Source organism: Sebastes fasciatus, chromosome 15 (assembly GCF_043250625.1).
Source record: "Sebastes fasciatus isolate fSebFas1 chromosome 15, fSebFas1.pri, whole genome shotgun sequence".
NCBI lineage: Eukaryota > Metazoa > Chordata > Actinopteri > Perciformes > Sebastidae > Sebastes > Sebastes fasciatus.
Genome location: NC_133809.1, coordinates 20,697,447 through 20,716,899, shown reverse-complemented (window position 1 = coordinate 20,716,899; position 19,453 = coordinate 20,697,447). Strand labels below are relative to the sequence as shown.

General features: G+C 42.1%; 1 protein-coding gene across 6 annotated transcripts in view; it reads left to right on the top strand.

Annotated features, from left to right (window-relative positions):
* The window catches only part of LOC141752062 (AT-rich interactive domain-containing protein 1B-like), a 235,278-nt gene that overhangs the window by 94,544 nt on the left and 121,281 nt on the right, over positions 1–19,453 (top strand). For all 6 annotated transcript variants that reach the window (XM_074609864.1, XM_074609863.1, XM_074609860.1 and 3 more), the window contains one exon: positions 4,142–4,246. In XM_074609864.1, the coding sequence (XP_074465965.1) occupies positions 4,142–4,246 (105 nt within the window). The remainder of the gene's footprint in view (positions 1–4,141; positions 4,247–19,453) is intronic.

The window sequence follows — 19,453 nt, the reverse complement described above, 5'->3', positions numbered from 1 at the left end:
ATATTACACCACATTCAGCAGTCATCTATTCAATCAAATCTAATATTACACTGCCTCTCCACACAGCTGTCTAATAGCATTTAACTCACAGTTTGATTCTTGCATTCCCTCATGTACTTCAAACGCTTGCCTTCAATATCCTTCATTCGTTTCCACTATGCCAAGAAGAAGTCTTTTGAAAAAGCACGGAGGATGAATGAGCGTGTCTGTGTGTGTGCGCGTATATGTGAGTGTGTGTGTGTGTGTGTGTGAAGACAGGATTAGCTGTGGCCTAAGGCTTAAGGTATGGAGTGGAGTGTATTTTAGAAGCTTCTAAATTAGCTGGGAAATGGGATTTTGAGACAATGGACTGGAAAAAACTCAAATGAAAGGATGCACTCGCAGCACTCCTTCATTTGCCTCTGATGTTCTCTCGCGCTCGCTTTTTCCTACTCTCTTTTTTTTCACCCTTCTTTCTCTCTCTTCATCTCTCCCTGTGCTTTCCTACCTTTCCGTCCTTTTCTCCTTTTCTGCATCTCACCTTCTGTATTTCTCTGTCAGCATCTAACCCTCCCTCCTCCCAGTCTCGGTTTCCATCTCTCTCACCCTCTCCGTCCATATTACAGCTGACAGTGATGATGTAAGAATGTGAGTGTAAACAGTAGTATGAGGCTAACCTCACTTTGACCCACTTAAAACGGAAATCCCCTCGAGTGTACACACACACACACACACGCACGCACACACACACACACTACAGACTCATATGCCTGAGTAAATATTGGACTTGGGTCAGCAGCCACTCTTCTGTGCTCATTTCACTGTGTGAGCAACTGTCTGTCCATGTGTGCATTTTCATCTGTGAGCTGAACTGTGCACGTGCACACACTCTTCAGAAAGTCTCACCAATCAGAAAGTCACCGCAACATCTCCCGGCCTCTATTTTCTCCTCCCTCCTTCCCCGGGCCTTTATTTACCTGTGGAGGTGTATTTGTGTCTTAGCCGGGTTTGTGCTTCAAACGAAGCACTTCCGACCATGTAATAAAAGCCCGACGTTTGGCGCGCGTCCAGGCTCCCATTGATAAACACAGGGGGGGCTGTGCATACAAACACAGGGCTTGCCCAGGGCCCTGACGAGGAAACTAGCATGGCTTTGTTTTTTAAAATAGCACATCCGTTGTGTCTGTGCACCCACCCACTTCATGGGATGATATGTGATCCAGTGATCAAACCACATCTGGATGAACAGGGTTTCCCTCTGGCTTTTAGACGTGGTTAAGGAGATGTTTCTGGTTTGGGGGTTTTAGGTTATGAGTGGATTAAGAGAGCTATTGTGGCAACATTGTGGCTCGATGTTCCATTTATTTGGCTGACTATTTTCACTGTGATTATTATTTGAATAAAAATTAAAACGTAGTTGGTTAAGCTTTATTTATACAGAAAGTATATTAGAAATCAAGATCTCTTTTACAAGATAAACCTGATAAGTCACATATTTGACACATTATAAGACAGTTCAGTCACACAAAGTGTCAACACACACACACACAGACACACTAGTTAAAACAATCACAAATATTAAGAATGTCAGCATGTAGAAGTGACAAATTATTATGTACTTTTTTCACATCTTATATACATGCCTTTGCTTTTTTCACGTACTGTGAACATTTTGCATTCAATTTAATTAAATTAATGAAAAAAATAAATCACAAATTTCCCATTAAGTGTTACTTTTGATACCAAGTGCCTCAGATTAACACGATGTGTGGATGCAGAAGTCTTATTTGTCTTCCACTTAGCAAGGATATGAGTGTTGCAAAACCTTTTTGTTTGTCAAACTGTGAAACTGACCTTGTTAATATCCAGTGCTGTAACTACTAGTGGGTTAAGTGTGAGAGACTGCAGAGAGATGGACACATCTGGGACATTCAGCTATAGCCAGTTTTTTTTTTTGTAAGTAAATAAGAATATATAAAGAAAAATTGATCACATCAAACACATCAATAAATGTGCCTTTTTGATTTTGATTTTTGGCCAGTATCCAGTCACTTTTACTTAATGAAAAACTGTGTATGTTTAGTAGTTACTTCATTGTGCACTAGCAGAATTTTAAGTAAAGAACATCATCGCAAGTTTTGAGACATTTCATAGCATTTTTCTGTCTCTGCTTCATATTTCGGTCCATGTGTCAACCAAAAATATGACAAATTTTGGAAGCACAGCACTCCCATAATGCCAATGTTCCTGTCATTTAAAATATTACTGACATGCCATCAGAAAACTAAAATCATGATAATGGTTTATCCTAAATGAATTGAGGTCTCGGTGAATAAAAATGATCCATATTGAAACATATGAGACAGATAAATCGTTGGAACATATTCAGGGACCTTACGCTAAACAAAGTTATGAGTTCACTTCATACTAGGACTGTTTTTTTTTTTTAGTAAGTGTCCATCACATTCCTACATAGATAGAATAATTGACATTTCAGGAAACATTTAACATTTTCTATATTATTTGAAAAAGTGCTTCAGCGATTTAATTGGCTAATAATTGGAACGCGAATTTGAAGGGACTACTCTAGGGCATTTAAGGTCATTAAATTACCTTTTCTTAATAATGGATGAATGAATACATTAACTTTTTGTCTCTGTGTGTGCACAGCTGCTAATGCAGCATGCAAATGTGTGTAGACTAACTTTACAGGTAATGTATTAAACCTTATATCAGATTTCATTAAGAATGTACAAAAGTACCGAATTGGTATTATTCGCCCTGGAAGCACAAATTACGACACATTTAATGCTCTAATAATAGATCCATTTCACATGATACATCTCTTGCTGTGAAAGATAATCTTCAGCTATAAAATTATATCACCTAGCTGACAGGGATATTGCCCACCTACTACAGTATAATCACACAACAGATAAGAAATCAAACTGTGGGGAAAAATGGATTTTGCAAGTAAGAACCTGAACACACCCTGCATGTATGTGTGTGTGATTGTGTGTGTACCTACAGTATGTTGCGTCTGGTTGTGTGTTGAAGCACTCGCGTGTGATCTCTCGCTGCGTCTCGCCGATCAGTTATCACTAATCCTTCCACACAGAGCTCTTTAACAAGTTGCCATTGTGCTGCCGACGCTTAACATGATGGAGGAACGACCTCCGCGGTGAATGAAAAAGAAGAGGGAGAGGGAAGGAGGGAGAGATACAGAGGGAGGGAGAGGGAGAGGGCAACACCTCCGACAATGGGGAGAAAATTGGTTTACACTAGATAGGCTTGTGATTACAGAGGGAAAGAAAATGACTTAGATTGAACAATAGGACTGAGTGTGTGTATTGGTCTGTGTGTGTGTGAGTGCGAGTGTGTTTTCGAGGATTAGTGGGTGGTTAGGCCGGGATTTGGTTGAAATGAATTGGCGGGTATGGTGTGCTGATGGATGCGTGTTTGGATGTTTTTCAGTCTGCATGTACTGTATCAGTGTGTGTGTTTCCTTGTGTAACCTGCCTCTTTGTGTTGTGACTTGATCTGACTGGGAATCAGAGTCTTTATTACAGCCCTTTAAACCTGAGCCACCCTCAGCTCATTCTCTCAATATCTCTCACACACATTTAGACAGTTTTCATCATAACGGGTTGTTGAACACCATGACGTAACTAACGTTTAGCACGAGTAGTAATGATTTTAACTCCAAGGATACTGCACTTTTGAGTCACTACCAATATTTGGAAGGAAAAAAAAGTATTGTTTTTTCATGCACATATATATAAATGCACTTTTTTTAAGCAAGAATCCTTCAAATTTGTATATCAAAGACTTATGACAAATATGACCTGCAGTCAGTTAAACCATGAGCTTATTATTCTTCACATGTTCATAGACAGAGGACACTGTAATGACAATGTTTTGAAATTACCTCGAGCACTTTTCACTGCGTTATGTGGTGTAATTGTCTTTTTTTTTTTTTTTTTACCCCTCATAACTGCCAAAACACATGATATACAGTATTGGTAATATCCTAATTTAGAATCCCCTTCAGAACTTAAAAATATTGGCAATATACTGTCAAATAAATCTTTTTAATTTAGCGATCATAGCTATAGTAAATGACTCTCTGTGTTTCTCTCTCTCTCTGTGTTTTTCTTTCTAGGAGGCCCAGCAGGAGACGTACAGCACCAGGGGTCCAGCCCCAGGGAACCCTGGGAAGGCCAACAATGAGGACGGCGTCCCCCAAGACCGCCCGTCCAGTCTGCCGGTGAGTGACTGACAGTTCTGCCCACCAATAAGCACAAAGTGTCAGCGAATTTGACACATACAGAGCTACACATTATGGAGAATATTCTTTGTGTGTGAAAGAGAGAGAGACGGTCCTTTAGCAGACACCAAAACACACCATCAAACCTCAAAGTAACATTTGTTTCCGTGTCTTCCTCCACCTCCTGTTTTTTTCCGAACAGAGTGGTGCAGGAATGAGTCCTGAAACACAGAAATGAGTTAGCATTTTAGCACTTCCGGTTCCCTCATCTGGAAGTCAATGGGTTTTTTGAATGGGTTTTTAGTTCGATGCCTGAAATAAGGTCTGTGGTTAACACAAGCTGAAGAGATTTTAACGTTTTGTTCTACAATATAAAATACATCAATAAATATCCCACTCGTGAATTTTGAAGCCTTTATGTGTCTTAAAAAAGGCAGTTGTTAACAAGTGGCTAAATGAGACTACTAAACGTCCTCACGCCGCCTCGTCCGCCTCGTTTACAGCCTCGTTGTGTATACTCGCACTCATGCGACCGTGGTGTAGTTCGTTTATAGCCTAACGTTAGCTTTTTACTTCTGGCGATTACATTTATGCTTCAACAATCATAAAAGTGGTGTTCATTTGCGGAGATTCTCTGTAGGTATCATAAACGTGTGTTTACCACAGAGCTTATTTTCTGCAATAATCCAAAACTCAATGGAAAAATCCCTTTGGCTTTTTTCTTGAGGAAACCCAGGGAGATGCTAACTTCCTCGTTGGTCTACAAAAATAGATCATCCCTGGAGCACTCTATTCAGTTGTAAGCTTTCCTGTCCAATCAGCTGCCTCCGCTCACAATGTGACACGCCTCTTTGTCTCACGTTCCATGGGAGACATGGATTTGACTGCTCATCTCAGAGCTCATGTCTGTGTGTTGACTGGCGTCCACGCCGAAGGCAAAATAGGCCACATGCATCCTGCACTCACTCACACATACACCCACACGCACAGAAAAAGCATATGCACGGACACCGACATTCTTGCTAATGCACGCAGTCACACACGCAAACCCACACGCGACCCACACGCGTTTGGCATTTGGGGCGAGCAAAAAAATCGTTAAGCAGGTTGACTGGAGGAGTAATTGAGAAGAAATGGCGAGGCCGGGCTGATCTATGAGGGGAGAGAGATGTGGGCTGCTCCAGTTTTTTGGCTAAACTAATCGTTTTTTACTCTCCATCATTTTCTCCCCTCGCAGCTCCTCAGCACTTTCAAGAATAGAATAAATAGACATTTGCAAATGGTCGCAAATATTGGCACTGCTTGAGGTGTGTGCCGTTTAATTTACCAGATACTTTGGAACTGCCTCCGGAGCGGAGGAATGAACTGCAAGAAAAGCTAAATTAAGTGTATGAACTCAAATTAAGCCACGCTATTTTTCCATAGACTGATACTTTGAAAGTCTGTGTTCACTGGTCGTGTAACGCACACTGACGGCTCATTCTGCTTTGATTCAAATCAGCGGCTGATTTATCTGTCAGTTTTCCAAGTGATTCCTACTCATCTCTCTTGTGCGCACACACAGTCACACACTCTTTCTCAGTTTTTTCCCTCCATAACATACTAGTAGTATGTCATCCTCTTTATCTTGGCATTTTTTTTCTTTCATTTTCATTCTCCCACACTCTTTACCCCCCCTTCCCTTTCCCTCTCTGTCTTTCCCTCTAAAGTAGCATCATGAAAGCTTTTTTTTTTTTTTCCACCCTCGTGCTATAATGAGAAATGGCCTTGATGTATCAGTGTGTGAATCCGGAGCGAGAGAGAGCAAGGCGAGGCGAGGAGCCACTGCAGTCGCGGGGGCCGATCTATTTGAACCACAGCCGATATCACCCCATATTCCCTCACCACTTTAATCCTGGCGTTTTACCCCTTGGGTTCTCCGTGTGTTTTCGCATCCCATCCAAAGCGCGTGGCTCGCCGAGATCCTAATCGGCGGCAAGTTTTGATGAGGGAGAGAGACACAGAGAGGGAGAGATGGATAGATAGAGGAGGAGGAGAGAGAGAGAGAGAAGGAAAGAGAAATTGCTCGGCGTTTGCCAGGCTCTTCCAGCAAGCTGTCACGGCAGAGATGTAACCATTTTTTTTTTTCCTCCCCCTCTCTCTTTCTCACTCTCGCCGGCGTTTGATGTCAGATCTAAAGCTGCTGTCATCTTTTTTTCCCCCTTTCTCTCTGTCAGGAGGGAGGGAGCGCGGGTCGGCAAAGTGTCATGTTGTTGTTTTGGGACGAGTCTGCCGTGTGATGTGGCGGGATTTTTGAAGGGAGACCAAAGGGAAAACAGTGCTTTAGTAACTTATCACAAATGCAAGTCACAGTGCCCCGTGGGTCTTTTCAAATGTAATGTATTGAAGATACAGCATGCTTCGTATTCCATACAGTATCTGTATCGTTATAACGCTGCTGTTAATATCAAATCACCATCACTGAAATGCTCCAATTAGAAAAGTACGCGCTCAGCACCAGCTTGTTAGTGTAGCATTAGCATTGCTGTTGGTGTTGTTGTGTTTCCATGCAGCTTTGGCTCTGACGCTAACGTTCATGTGTTCAAGTAAGGCATTAACATGTAATTCTGTTGCTTTTCTGTCACACTGGTTCTCCGTATTAATGAATGAATGAATGAATGAGTGAGTGAGTGAGTGAGTGAGTGAGTGAGTGAGTGAGTGAGTGAGTGAGTGAGTGAGTGAGTGAGTGAGTGAGTGAGTGAGTGAGTGAGTGAGTGAGTGAGTGGTGTTTTCATTGTTCACCTCTCAGTTTTAACAGCTTTGTTGTGTCTCATCTGTTAAAAAAAGCTTCACATCTCAGTGCCAGCAGTTACGTTAATGTTTACCAGCAGCTTTTTCAAACTGACCTGGCATTCACCGCCATGACTTCTGTACAGGGTTAGCATTAACACTGCAGTATTCCTCTTACAGTATTTCCAGACTTGCTCTGGTCTAGCTGAGCCTGTTCCTCCAGTTCCACACAATAATGAAGTCAGCAGCCAGAGCAAAGATCATCTATTGAGAAGATGAACCACTCCAAAAGTGAAACTTTTGAGAAAAGTTGCCCCCATATTTTCTCCCTGTTGTAGTTGCACATCACACAGTGAGAGTAGGAAAATACAGGTATGTAAATGTAGCTAAAGGTGACACAAACAGTTTTTTTTTGGTTTTGGTTTGTACTTTAAACAAAAATAACTTACCAAACTAAAGGCCATAACTTTTGACTAGGGCTGTCAATCAATTAAAATATTTAATTGCGATTAATCGCATGATTGTCCATAGTTAATCGCTATTAATCCCAAATGAATCGCACATCTGTTCAAAATGTACCTTAAAGGGAGATTTGTCAAGTATTTAATACTTTTAACAACATGGGAGTGGGCATATATGCGTGCTTTATGCAAATGTAGAGTATGTATATATTTATTATTGGAAATCAATTAACAACACAAAACAATGAAAACTATTGTCCAGAAACCCTCACAGGTACTGCATTTAGCATGAAAAACATGCTCAAATCATAACATGGCAAACTGCAGCCCATCAGGCAACAACAGCTGTCAGTGTGTCAGTGTGCTGACTTGACTATGACTTGCCCCAAACTGCATGTGATTATCATAAAGTGGGCATGTCTGTAAAGGGGAGACTCATGGGTACCCATAGAACCCATTTACATTCACATATCTTGAGGTCAGAGGTCAAGGGACCCCTTTGAAAATGGCCCCGCCAGTTTTTCCTCACCAAAATTTAGCGTAAGTGTAGAGCGTTATTTAACCTCTGTATCTTCACTCTAGCCTTAAAAGTGAGCCCGCTACAACCTAAAAATACAAAGTTGCATTGATGGGTTAAAAGAAATTGGTGGCGTTAAAACAAATTTGCGTTATTATTGCATTAACTTTGACAGCCCTACTTTTGACAAAACTTTTCATCATATCTGTTTATTTGTCCCATTGATACATCACACGTCACTATTTGTATTGCACTCAAAGTTGAAAGGATTATGTTTCGCTTTGTTGAATCGTAACTTTTTTTAATTACCCTGAATTCCTCACAACAGGCATGGCAATTACAGGTCAATAACAGGTGACATGTCATGTCGGTTACCGAGCTGGACTACATGATTGGCTCTGGATGACGTGTTGGATGTGTTCTTCATTATTTCCTGCGTTGTGTGGCAGTGACGTTTCTGGTACATGAAAATAGAGGAAGAGTGAGAGCTCTGTGTTTTCCTCCTCTCTGTAGCGCCCTCAGCCCTTTGCATCTTTTGCCTAACGTCGCTAAGCAGAGCCAGTTTTTCCAGTGCCACAGTGAGGTGAGGAGCCAGGGCTTTCGTACCCACTGACCCCCCCCTCTCACATCCCCTCTCCCATCCAACCCCACCGCCACCCCCGTTCCAGTCACTACATGTTCCCTGCTCTCCGGTGCTCCCCTGACAGCCTGCCAAGCTGCCGCGCAGCCTCCCATCCTCTGGGACATGGGAGAGGATGGCCAGCCATGTGGAAAGACAGAGAGAGCTGGGGGTGGGAGGGTGAGGTGAGAGAGGGGGGGGGGTGAAGAGCAGGATGAGAAAGAGAATGAGTAAGAGAGAGAGAGAGGGCGTGAAGCGGTGAAGTGAAACGTGGTTATCTTTTTGTCACTTGTTCAGGGTGAGGGATGTTGAATTCAGGCTATGGGGTTCCGGCAGCGACATGTTATTCACACTAGCACACACACACACAGACACACATGGAGAAAAATATTTTTGTATGTCTTTCAGTGCTCATTTGCCCCTCCTTGACTTATTTTCCTATCAGACAAAAAGGAAAATTCAGAAACACTATCTCTGCCTCGCTGTCTCTTCCCTCTCACTCCTGTCCACCTTGCCCTCCTCTGTTATTCCAAGTGTTAGGTCATGAATGATTGACAGGGCACAGCTGGAGAGGCCTGCTCCCCTCCCCGCCCTCTCTCTCTGTCTCACTACAACCACACTCACACAGACCTCTTTGCTCACAAACACACACGCAGCATCGCACGCTTTGATACACATTCTGTCCTCTGCGAGCCGTTTTTCGCACACGGAGCGCGCGTGCTCTATCAGAGCATGTCAGTCAGGCTGCCTATACAGTGTGTGCTCTCACTCTGGCTCTCTCCCCACTGTTGTGTTTTATTTTAGAGTCCCCAGGCAGGCAGACAGGGCCAGCAGGCAGCGCAGAGTAATGTCATCCAGCAGGGTTAGATTCAGCCTCCACATTAGTGCACACACATGGGGGGGAGGAGAGGAGAGGAGAGTCAAGAAAGCAAAGAAACGCAAGGGAGATGTGATGGGGGGAGAGAGGGAAGGACGGGGGAAAGGAAAAACATGAAGGGACTTGTGGAAGGAAAAATATCTCTCTTATATTGGTTTGGACATATGGTTTAAAATATACAAAGATTACATAGTGTATGTAGATGCAAATCATTCAGCATATATTTTAAGAGGCCATTCAAATTACACTGACAAAATGCATTAGTGCATTTTCCATGTAGGAATGTCATTTCTGCTTATATTTTTGTACTTAAAATATATTTTTTTGTGGACAGAGAAAGAGGGGGGTAGGTGGGGGAGACAGAGAGGGAGACTCGGAGACGAGATGTTCTCTGGACCCTGCTGCCTATTCTTAGAACAGACAGCAGCACTGAAGGCCACAGCAGCTCCCTGCCACTTCTGCGAACACATTGCAGCTCTGAGAATAGGACAGCTAATCTGAAGCCAGTTTCACACTCCGAGGTATAGGGGAATGCTCCTGGTCACGCCAGTCTTAAACCCGTAGACCCGTTCGCTCAAATATGAGTAGGAGTGATTGATTCATTGTCCCTTTATGTGTCGGTGGACCCTATGTGCTCCACAGGAGTCCATAATTTACCATATGATTTGAGATTTCTCTTTCAAACTTCTCACACTGGCGCGCCTCAAATTTGCTACCGCACACACACACACACACACATAATACATGTTTCCACCTCCACAGACCCAGATATCATGACACAGCGAGTCAGAGGACCTCAGCTTCATCTAAAATGCAGACGGGCTATTTTTCCGCTTGTATGCCAGCCTGTTTTCATTTGCTCCTCATGAATCATTTAGCGCGCACACACAGTTTCATGTACACGCGTAGTTTTTTTTTTATCCTCAAGAGCCGGGAACACGTGTTTTTGCCGGGGCCATACCATTTGTTCCCCGGCGGCTTGAAAACACAGACGTACAGGAAGTGGAAGTGATCTGCTGTTATATTTTATCTGGGTCTTTTCGTCTGTACACATTTTCAGCATTGTTTCTATAGAGTATTCACCTGGGATCATGTCTGAGACCGTATTCACAGCCGTTGTTGTTTTAATTAGGCCGTTTCTAAATATTTGTAGTAGGGCTGGGAAATATATCGATATTATATCGATATCGTGATATGAGACTAGATATCGTCTTAGATTTTGAATATGGTAATATGGCATTAGTGTTGTCATTTCCTGGTTTTAAAGGCTGCATTACAATAAAGTGATGTCATTTTCTGAACTTACCAGACTGTTCTAGCTGTTCTATTATTTGCCTTTACCCACTTAGTGATTATATCCACATTACTGATGATTATTTATCAAAATTATTTTGTGAAAGCACCAATAGTTAACCCTACAATATCGATATCGAGGTATTTGGTCAAATAGATCGTGATATTTGATTTTTTCCATATCCCCCAGCCCTAATTTGTAGCCTTGTTTTTGATATATCAATTTGAATTTTCAACACACTTTAGACTGTAGCTCTGCAAGCCCAGTTTGAAATGATGCCATTAGTTGGAAGTTTGAACCTCCATGTTTAGGAGCATCTGCACTGGTGAAGTGTCTTTTAGCAGGACACTGAATCCCTACCAGCACTCCTCAGCAGCTGACGCCGCACTCCTCCATCCCCTGTGAGGAGAGACACCAAAAGAGAATTTCCCTATGGGGATCAATAAAGCATTTTTTTTGCCTGAAGGCTTTTAGTTGTGTCTTGTGGCAAAATTTGATGGCTACACACTGTTCTACCTACTGGGAACTATGCTGGCCAGTGTAGGTTGTTAAAAGCAAACTGGTAACACTAGGTTGAGCAGCAGTGGTAGAGAGGGAGAGGGGGGAGAGAAGCTCCGCAGCTGCGGAGGAGGCCATGTTTATACCCATCCACCCCTGACAGGCTGACTGACTGAAGCTCCAGCACGGCAGAGTGAAGAAACTGTGTGCACGCACTCTGTCCGAGCACTACTCTTACACACTTACCTACCCCTATGCTTACACATGCGTACGCCCCCAGTGTGTGACAGGCTTTATGATTTTAGAGTGAGGGGGAAATGGAGAGGGATGAACTTGGTTAAGAAAACACCAGTCCGGTTCCACTGGCGCCTCTCCACCAGCCTCTCCTACAGAGGAGGAGAGACAGAGGGGGGGAGATAAGAGAGGAAGAGGAGAAGGGGGAGGAGGAGAGATGACTGACCCTAGAAGGAAAGAAATGATTCCCCTCTGCATCTTTTTTTTTTTTTATCCTTTGCCCAACAGTTCTCCTTCTCTGGCTGGTGGCTTTTGTCAACGCTTGTTTCTTCTAACAGATTAGGAAGACTAGTTCAAATTCAGGACAAAAGAGGACAGAGATGGAGAGGCAGCTCACTGCTGTGGGTTTCAATTAAAGGGAAAACACCACTCAAAATATGAATTCCAACATGTTATTTCCATGGCCAAGTAATGGTTAATCAATATTTGTGAAAATGAGCTACTCTCTCTCAAAGCCAAAAATCCCAAAATATTAGTAAACATGAAGAACACACACAAACACTACTCATCTGTATTTTAGTGACGAGCAGGATTCTGCATAAACATCTTGTGAAAATGGATGATGTAAATGGAAAGTGGATGACTGTGTGCATGTGTTGATAAAAGCATTTGTGTGTGTACTAGGGCTGTCAAAGTTAACGCGACGTCTTAACGCCACTAATTTCTTTAACGCATTAACGCAATCGATCTTTCGGAGGTTGCAGCGGGCTCAGTGTTGAAGCTAGAGTGAAGATACTGACATCATATGAAACTACAAAAACCTACGGAATCCTTTGGTACCAACCGTCATACTGGCTTGTCGAGAAGGAGGTTAGACAACGCTCCAAACTTGTGCTAAATGATGGCAAGGAAAAACTGTCCCTTGACCTGAAAATGGGTTCTAAGGGTACCCACGAGTCTCCCACTTTACAGACATGCCCACTTTATGATAATAACATGCAGTTTGGGGCAAGTCATAGTCAAGTCAGCACACTGACACACTGACAGCTGTTGTTTCCTGTTGAGCTTGAGTTTGCCATGTTATGATTGGAGCATATTTTTTATGCTAAATGCAGTACCTGTGAGGGTTTCTGGACAATATTTGACATTGTTTTGTATTTTTAATTGATTTCCAATAATAAATATATACATACATTTACATAAAGCAGCATATTTGTCCACCCTCATGTTGATTAGAGTATTAAATACTTGACAAATCTCCCTTTAAGGTACATTTTGAACAGATAAAAAAAATGGGTGATTCATTTGTGATTAATCACCATTAAATATTTAAATCGATTGGCAGCCATAGTGTGTACATTTGTATGCATGTGTGTGTGTTTGTGTTTTGTGTGTGGAGCAGCCGTGTGTATGTATTACTGTTTCTTTGTTTTTAAGGACACAAAACGCACATCAACACCTTCCTAACTGTCCTCCCCGTTCCACCACGGGACAGTCAACAGTGTGACAGTGTGCGAAAGCCCAGGCTGCTACGTCGTGATGTTGGATATACATCAGTAAAATGAACATGACACACTGTGTGTTTTTACCAGTTTGGCTTGTCCTTTCGAGGTGTTACATCCGATGTTGTTCTCAAAATGTGACGAAGATCCCGGCTGGAGGTCGCCTCAGTTCACTCAGTTCAATCTGTTTTTGATAAAACACTCTTTCACATTGATTTCAGAACACCAAATAGATCTCCTCAAGTGCACTCTTGATATACAGATTTCATTTTCACCAGCCATTAATGCCAGATATGCCCTTCTGGCACTGAGCCCTCCATTATAAATGGTGATTTTCTGTTACCACATTAATATTTAAATTAACTGTTAAACTGGCTTCAAATGTTATTGAGCCAATCTGAACTGAAGATTGGAAACATCTATTTTATATTCATTAGTAGTTTGGACATGGGAACGCTCTCTTGTCAAATGATTTTTCAGTATTATGAATCTGGAAGGATTTCTCATCCTCGTTGGATGATAATGTGGATTAAAGTAACAAATATTTTAAGTTGAGTGACAGTTGCTGCAGCTAAAAGTGTTTTTTCTTCTTTTCCTCTGCTCCTTTTTCACTCTTCAGACTGTAGCAGAGAGAAATAGAGAGCCACAGAGAATTTTTTTTGCTGTAGAAGGAAAGAATAAGTAAAAGACTGCATCATCTCCCTCCCACTTTCCTTCCCTCCTCCCTTCTTTAGCGTCTCCACTCTTCCCCCCCCTTCCCCTTTCACTCCCTCTTTCCCGAGCTTCAGTCATCCACTTCTAACCTTTCTGGGTTTATTTTTATGTCTGGTCCTGGATGCCTGGCCTCCCAGCAGGCTGGCTAGGCAGGGGAGGGAGGGAGGAAGGAATGAAGGAGGCAACAGAGGAAAAGAAAAGTGAAGGAGTTGAAAGAGGGATGGAGGAGGGGGAAGGAGCCATCAGAGAAGGGAACGTTCTGTCATCACCATGGCTCCCTCTGGCTGCTGGGAGGCTGAAATTACATCTGACTTTGAAGTTAGGGGCAGCAACACCGCCAGTGTTGCTATAGTGACAGGATGTGTGTGTGTGTGTGTGTGTGTGTGTGTGTGTGTGTAAACTCCTTGGGAGGTTTATTATGCATGATCCACACTGTGACTAGTCCTGATGGCATTACAGTGCTGTTATTAATCTACTCTCATAAGATACCTGTGCTTTAAACACATCCACACACGAACATATCTGTGAATTCACGCTAAGATGCATCCGCGCACACACACACGACCCATTTCACAGCTGGATTCTAACTTCATGTCGTGCCTTTTAAAGATTAAGATAAAGTTTTTTCCCCTTATTATCTTTGAGAAGGTTTAGCTGGCTGCACACTGCGCTCACAGGCAAATGCACAAGCAACCGCGTGTGAAAAAGCACACACATACACACACACACACACACACACAGTTGTTCAGATTGCAGATAGCTGTGTTTGGGTTGTTTGAGCTGCTAATATTCCACCGAGTCCTCGAATATTTATGGCTTTTGTTTCAAACTCGGAGCGAGAAGAGCATTTTCAAAGGTAATGTAGATAGACAGATAGATAGACAGATTCTGTTTTAGACTTAGACTGTAATAAAAAAGATGAAACAGACGAAGGGAGGGAGGGAGAGAGGAGACGTATATGGAGAGAGGAGGAATGGAGGGATGGAGAGGTTGAAAATAATGTTCCATTAATGCAGAGCCAGGCTCTTGCTGAGGGCCCAGCGCCAATCTGCATCTCCCTACAGTCTGCCTGCTATACATTTTTCATGAACGCTGAGCGAGAATTAGCGACGGATTGCTGCTGCAAATCGCTTCCCCTTGGTCGGGGGGCCGATGGAGAGGGAACGGAAGAGAAAGAACGAGAGAGAAAGATGAGAGTTAAGGAGGGAGGGAATGGTGCAGAAATGAAGAGAGGTGAAATAGAGGAGAACAGAACAGGATGATTGAAAGGGATGTGGGAAATAAAGGGGAGAAAAGTATAGTATTTCACAGTTGGGGTGTCTGTGCACAATATCAATACTTACGTATTATGACCAGCATATACATAACCAAGTCACATTCATTGTCCATATGCAGTCTATGTAGTGATAATGTAGTTCTTGGCATTGTAACTTTATTAGGGCTGTGAAAGTTAACGCGATAATAACGTAAAAACGTTTTAACGCTACTAATGTCTTTAAAGCATTAATGCAACTTGCAATTTTTAGGTTGTAGCGTGCTCAGTTTTAAAGCTAGAGTGATACTGGTATCATATGAAACTAGAAAACCTAAGGAATCCATTGGTACCCACCATGTCATACTAGCTTGTCATGAAGGAAGTTAAATAACGCTCCAAATTTACGCTAAATTTTGGCGAGGAAAAACTGTCATGGCCATTTTCAAAAGGGGTCCTTTGACCTCTGACCTCAAGATATGTGAATGTAAATGGGTTCTCTGGGTACCCACGAGTCTCCCTTTTACAAACATGCCCACTTTATGATAATCACATGCAGTTTGGGGCAAGTCATAGTCAAGTCAGCACACTGACACACTGACAGCTGTTGTTGCCTGTTGGGCTGCAGTTTGCCATGTTATGATTTGAGCATGTTTTTCATGCTAAATGCAGTACCTGTGAGGGTTTCTGGACAATAGTTTTCATTGTTTTGTGTTGTTAATTGATTTCCAATAATAAATATATACATACTCTACATTTGCATAAAGCAAGCATATATGCCCACTCCCATGTTGTTAAAAGTATTAAATACTTGACAAATCTCCCTTTAAGGTACATTTTGAACAGATGTGCGATTCATTTGGGATTAATAGCGATTAACTATGGACAATCATGCGATTAATCGCAATTAAATATTTTAATTGATTGACAGCCCTAGTCAAAAGTTATGGCCTTTAGTTTGGTAAGTTATTTTTGTTTAAAGTACAAACCAAAACCAAAAAAAAACTGTTTGTGTCACCTTTAGCTACATTTACAAAGCAAGCATATTTTCCCACTGCATGCTGATAAGAGTAGGATATTAAATACTTTCCCTTTTCCCTTTAAGGTACATTTTGAACAGATAAAAAATGTGTGATTAATCACGTTTAACTATGGACAATCATGCGATTAATCGCGATATTTTACTGAGTTGTGCTTGTGTGCTTGTGCTTGTATTGTATGTAGAGCAATGTTTGAATGCCTACAATGCTTAAACTGTCCAATACAGATAGTCAGCAAATGTTCATTATAACAATATACTGAATGTGGGATAATGTGCAACATTTTATATATCCATTTTGTCATTCTATACTGACGATTGATACACATTTTGCCCACCTCATTAATGTTCTAACATTTAATGCCAGGTGCAATTTTCCTTGTAAAAATCCTACCTGCACAGGAAGTGATGATTTTATGTATGTTTTTTCCTGTTTTTTAATGTTTGTAGTGGCTACGTTGGCTAAATGCAGAAAGAACAGAGTGGTGCCTACAAAATCTCAACAGGAAATGAAATTAAAAAAATACTTCAAAACTGAAATACGAATCACTAAATCAATGCTCAAAGTGGTTGAATTAATTAACCTGCTGATTGGACTTTAAAAGGGGCACTCCATTGATTCAGTATTGCATTTCCACAAAGTTAGAAGTACTTTATTAATACCTCTTGGGGAAAAGCTGGACGTCTCACAGGAGAATTTTTTTTTAAAAAAGGTGAAAATTGAATGATTAGATGCAGATTTCCTGACTTGTAGTCCCTAGTATGCTCGATACTACATTTCCCATAATGCACAGAAAAGCATTTGTTCATTAGACCCTCCCTGTCTGTTAAACGCCCACATCTTTCAAACTCCCTGCCCCTGATCTGTAGCGCTGGCTTTGTGATATACTGAACATTTGCTGTCTGGTATAAACTGATATAACCCCGATGACATCATCAGGGTCGTCAGACTAGACAAAGCTCATCAGAGACACAAAATACATTATACAACTGTTTTTGCAGGATGAGTAGGACTCCTCATAACTAGTATACTCTACGTTTATGTCTCCTCTCCTCTCCTCTCCTCTCCTCTCCTCTCCTCTCCTCTCCTCTCCTCTCCTCTCCTCTCCTCTCCTCTCTTCTCCTCTCCTCTCCACATATTTCTCTCTCCTTGGCCTGTGCCATATAGTTCTGACCCCAATCTTAGCCTGCTCTCTCCACTCCAATATAGCCCACTTTCATTTTCCACCGGTGGCCTTGCACTGCCATTACAGACCCTCGCTGACCGGCTGGCTGACTGACTGACTGACTGACTTACTGACTGACTTACTCATATGCTGTCTGCTTTACTGACTGGTTGTCCACCTGCTCTCTGTTCCGCTAAAGAACAATTTCCTGGTTAGAGTTTGGCTTTGTGAGATTGAATGGTATTTGTAGGTGTGTGAAAGCACAGAAAACACTCATCAGTCTCTAATCATCAGTCGTCTCATAGTTAAATTATCAGTGTGCAATTTATAGCAGAATCAGTTATATGTGATATTCCATAAATCAAAGTATTGCAATTAGATTTCTTTTCAAATACGGTGGATTATAGTACTGTCTGAGTGTGTTTTAAGTCCAATGTCCACTGCTGTAATATTACTGCTTCATATAGGCTATAGGATGGACCCAGAAAATGTGTGTATCTATAATGTTGATGAAAAGAAACAGGTCTCTGACAAGAGAAGATGTGTATTTGTGCGTGCCTGCCTGCATGTGTGTGCAGGGCCTATGATTGCTGCTGTAATCTGCTCTCTCCTGCCAGCCACGGTTATTACAGTTGTCGATATGGTGCTCAGGGCTTTATAGACACAAGCAACACGACTCGGTCTGGACGCCCGCCAGACTGTGTGTGTCTGCGTGTGCGTGCCAAAGTGCTTTATATTAGTTGTTTCACTTGTGTGTGCATGTCTGTGTGTGTGTGTGTCTGTGTGCATGATCCTTTTGCTCTCTGTGTATGTAATTGAGCCCTCCTCTCATGTAAAGACCGTTTCAACAGTGTGTTAATGACTTAAGTTACAAAGTGTTTGACCCGGCATTGTACGCATAATATCTACAGTGTTTACTTTATTCCTGCGTGCGTGAGTATGTATGTTGGTGAGCGTGTTTGGGCCCCATCTTTGCCTGACCATGTTTACTGTGTTAAAGACTTGGTTGCTTCACTTTTAATGGATTGAATAAGGGAAGAACTTAAAAAAGAAAAAAGAAAAACAGCGTGGGAAGAGAGGAAAAAGGGCTTCAGTGTCTGGAAGCTGTTGCAGGAGATTCAAAAAGGGAATAGAAGAAGAAAGAGACAGAATGAGGGAGGAGGAGGAAGGCGGGGAGAAGGTTATTGGCTGGGATGGAAACGGGGAAAGGAAAGAGGCATTGAGGTGTGGAGGGGTTTTCTCCTCGCGGTATTCAGCCTTGACTGATGCCTGTTGTTCTGTCCACTTCTACTGTTTACTGTCCTGCCAGCACGATTACTATCAGGGCTTGGCAGCGGGTTACAATGGGACTGAAACAATACTTGTGTAACGTTTGCTTTTGTAACACCGTCATACATGCATAAGCACACACACAAAAGACACACACCGCGTAGGGTCACCGATGGCCCATTTTCCCAGTCGCACAGCTCTTTTGGAAGTGTGCGACCATCTGTCCGATTTGGCCAAACGATTAAACGAATCCTCCCTCTCTCTCCGTCTCTGTGTACGAGTGTGTTTGTGCACCAGCAGTGTGATTGAGGTCTCCTCACATATCAGCAACCTGTGACCTCCACGGCATGAAAAAAAGCCGTCTCCCATGGCGTTAGTGTGTGTATATATGTGTGTGTGTGCGTCTCTGTGAAATAAAACTCCCATCTCTTGACGGATGTGCCACACTAGAAATTAAGGACCAATATCCCTTCTGTTCAGAGAAAACATCTTGTTTTTAATGGATTCTTTATGAGCTCTAATTCTTGGAAATGTTTCTGTGTGTTCTGAGTAAGGTTTGGTTGTTGTAATTGATTCTTATTAAGTTTTAATTGTTGTTTCTCTATGGACTGAGTACATTTTAAGTGTTTTAATTATTTCTTAATGTAATAAGACCCGTTGAGCCCACATCACCCATAAAAACCTGGTGAGATTTTACAAAAATATGCAGCAGTCCTTCAACTAACAACTCTTGCCCTTTTGGGGGGGTCAATTGTGTGTTTGTACATGCATTACAGTATTACCATTATGAAGTACAGACGTCTTTTAAAATATCTGTTATGCGCTGACATGTCACCCAAGTGACCTTTCTGTGAATGTGATATATAGTATAATATATGTAAGGGACAATGTACAACGAGCCGGTTATTGTTGTTAAATAATCCCCGACAGGATGATGCAGGATCCCGATGCCCTGAAGGGGTTTATTTCACAACAATGACCTGCTTGCTGTACATT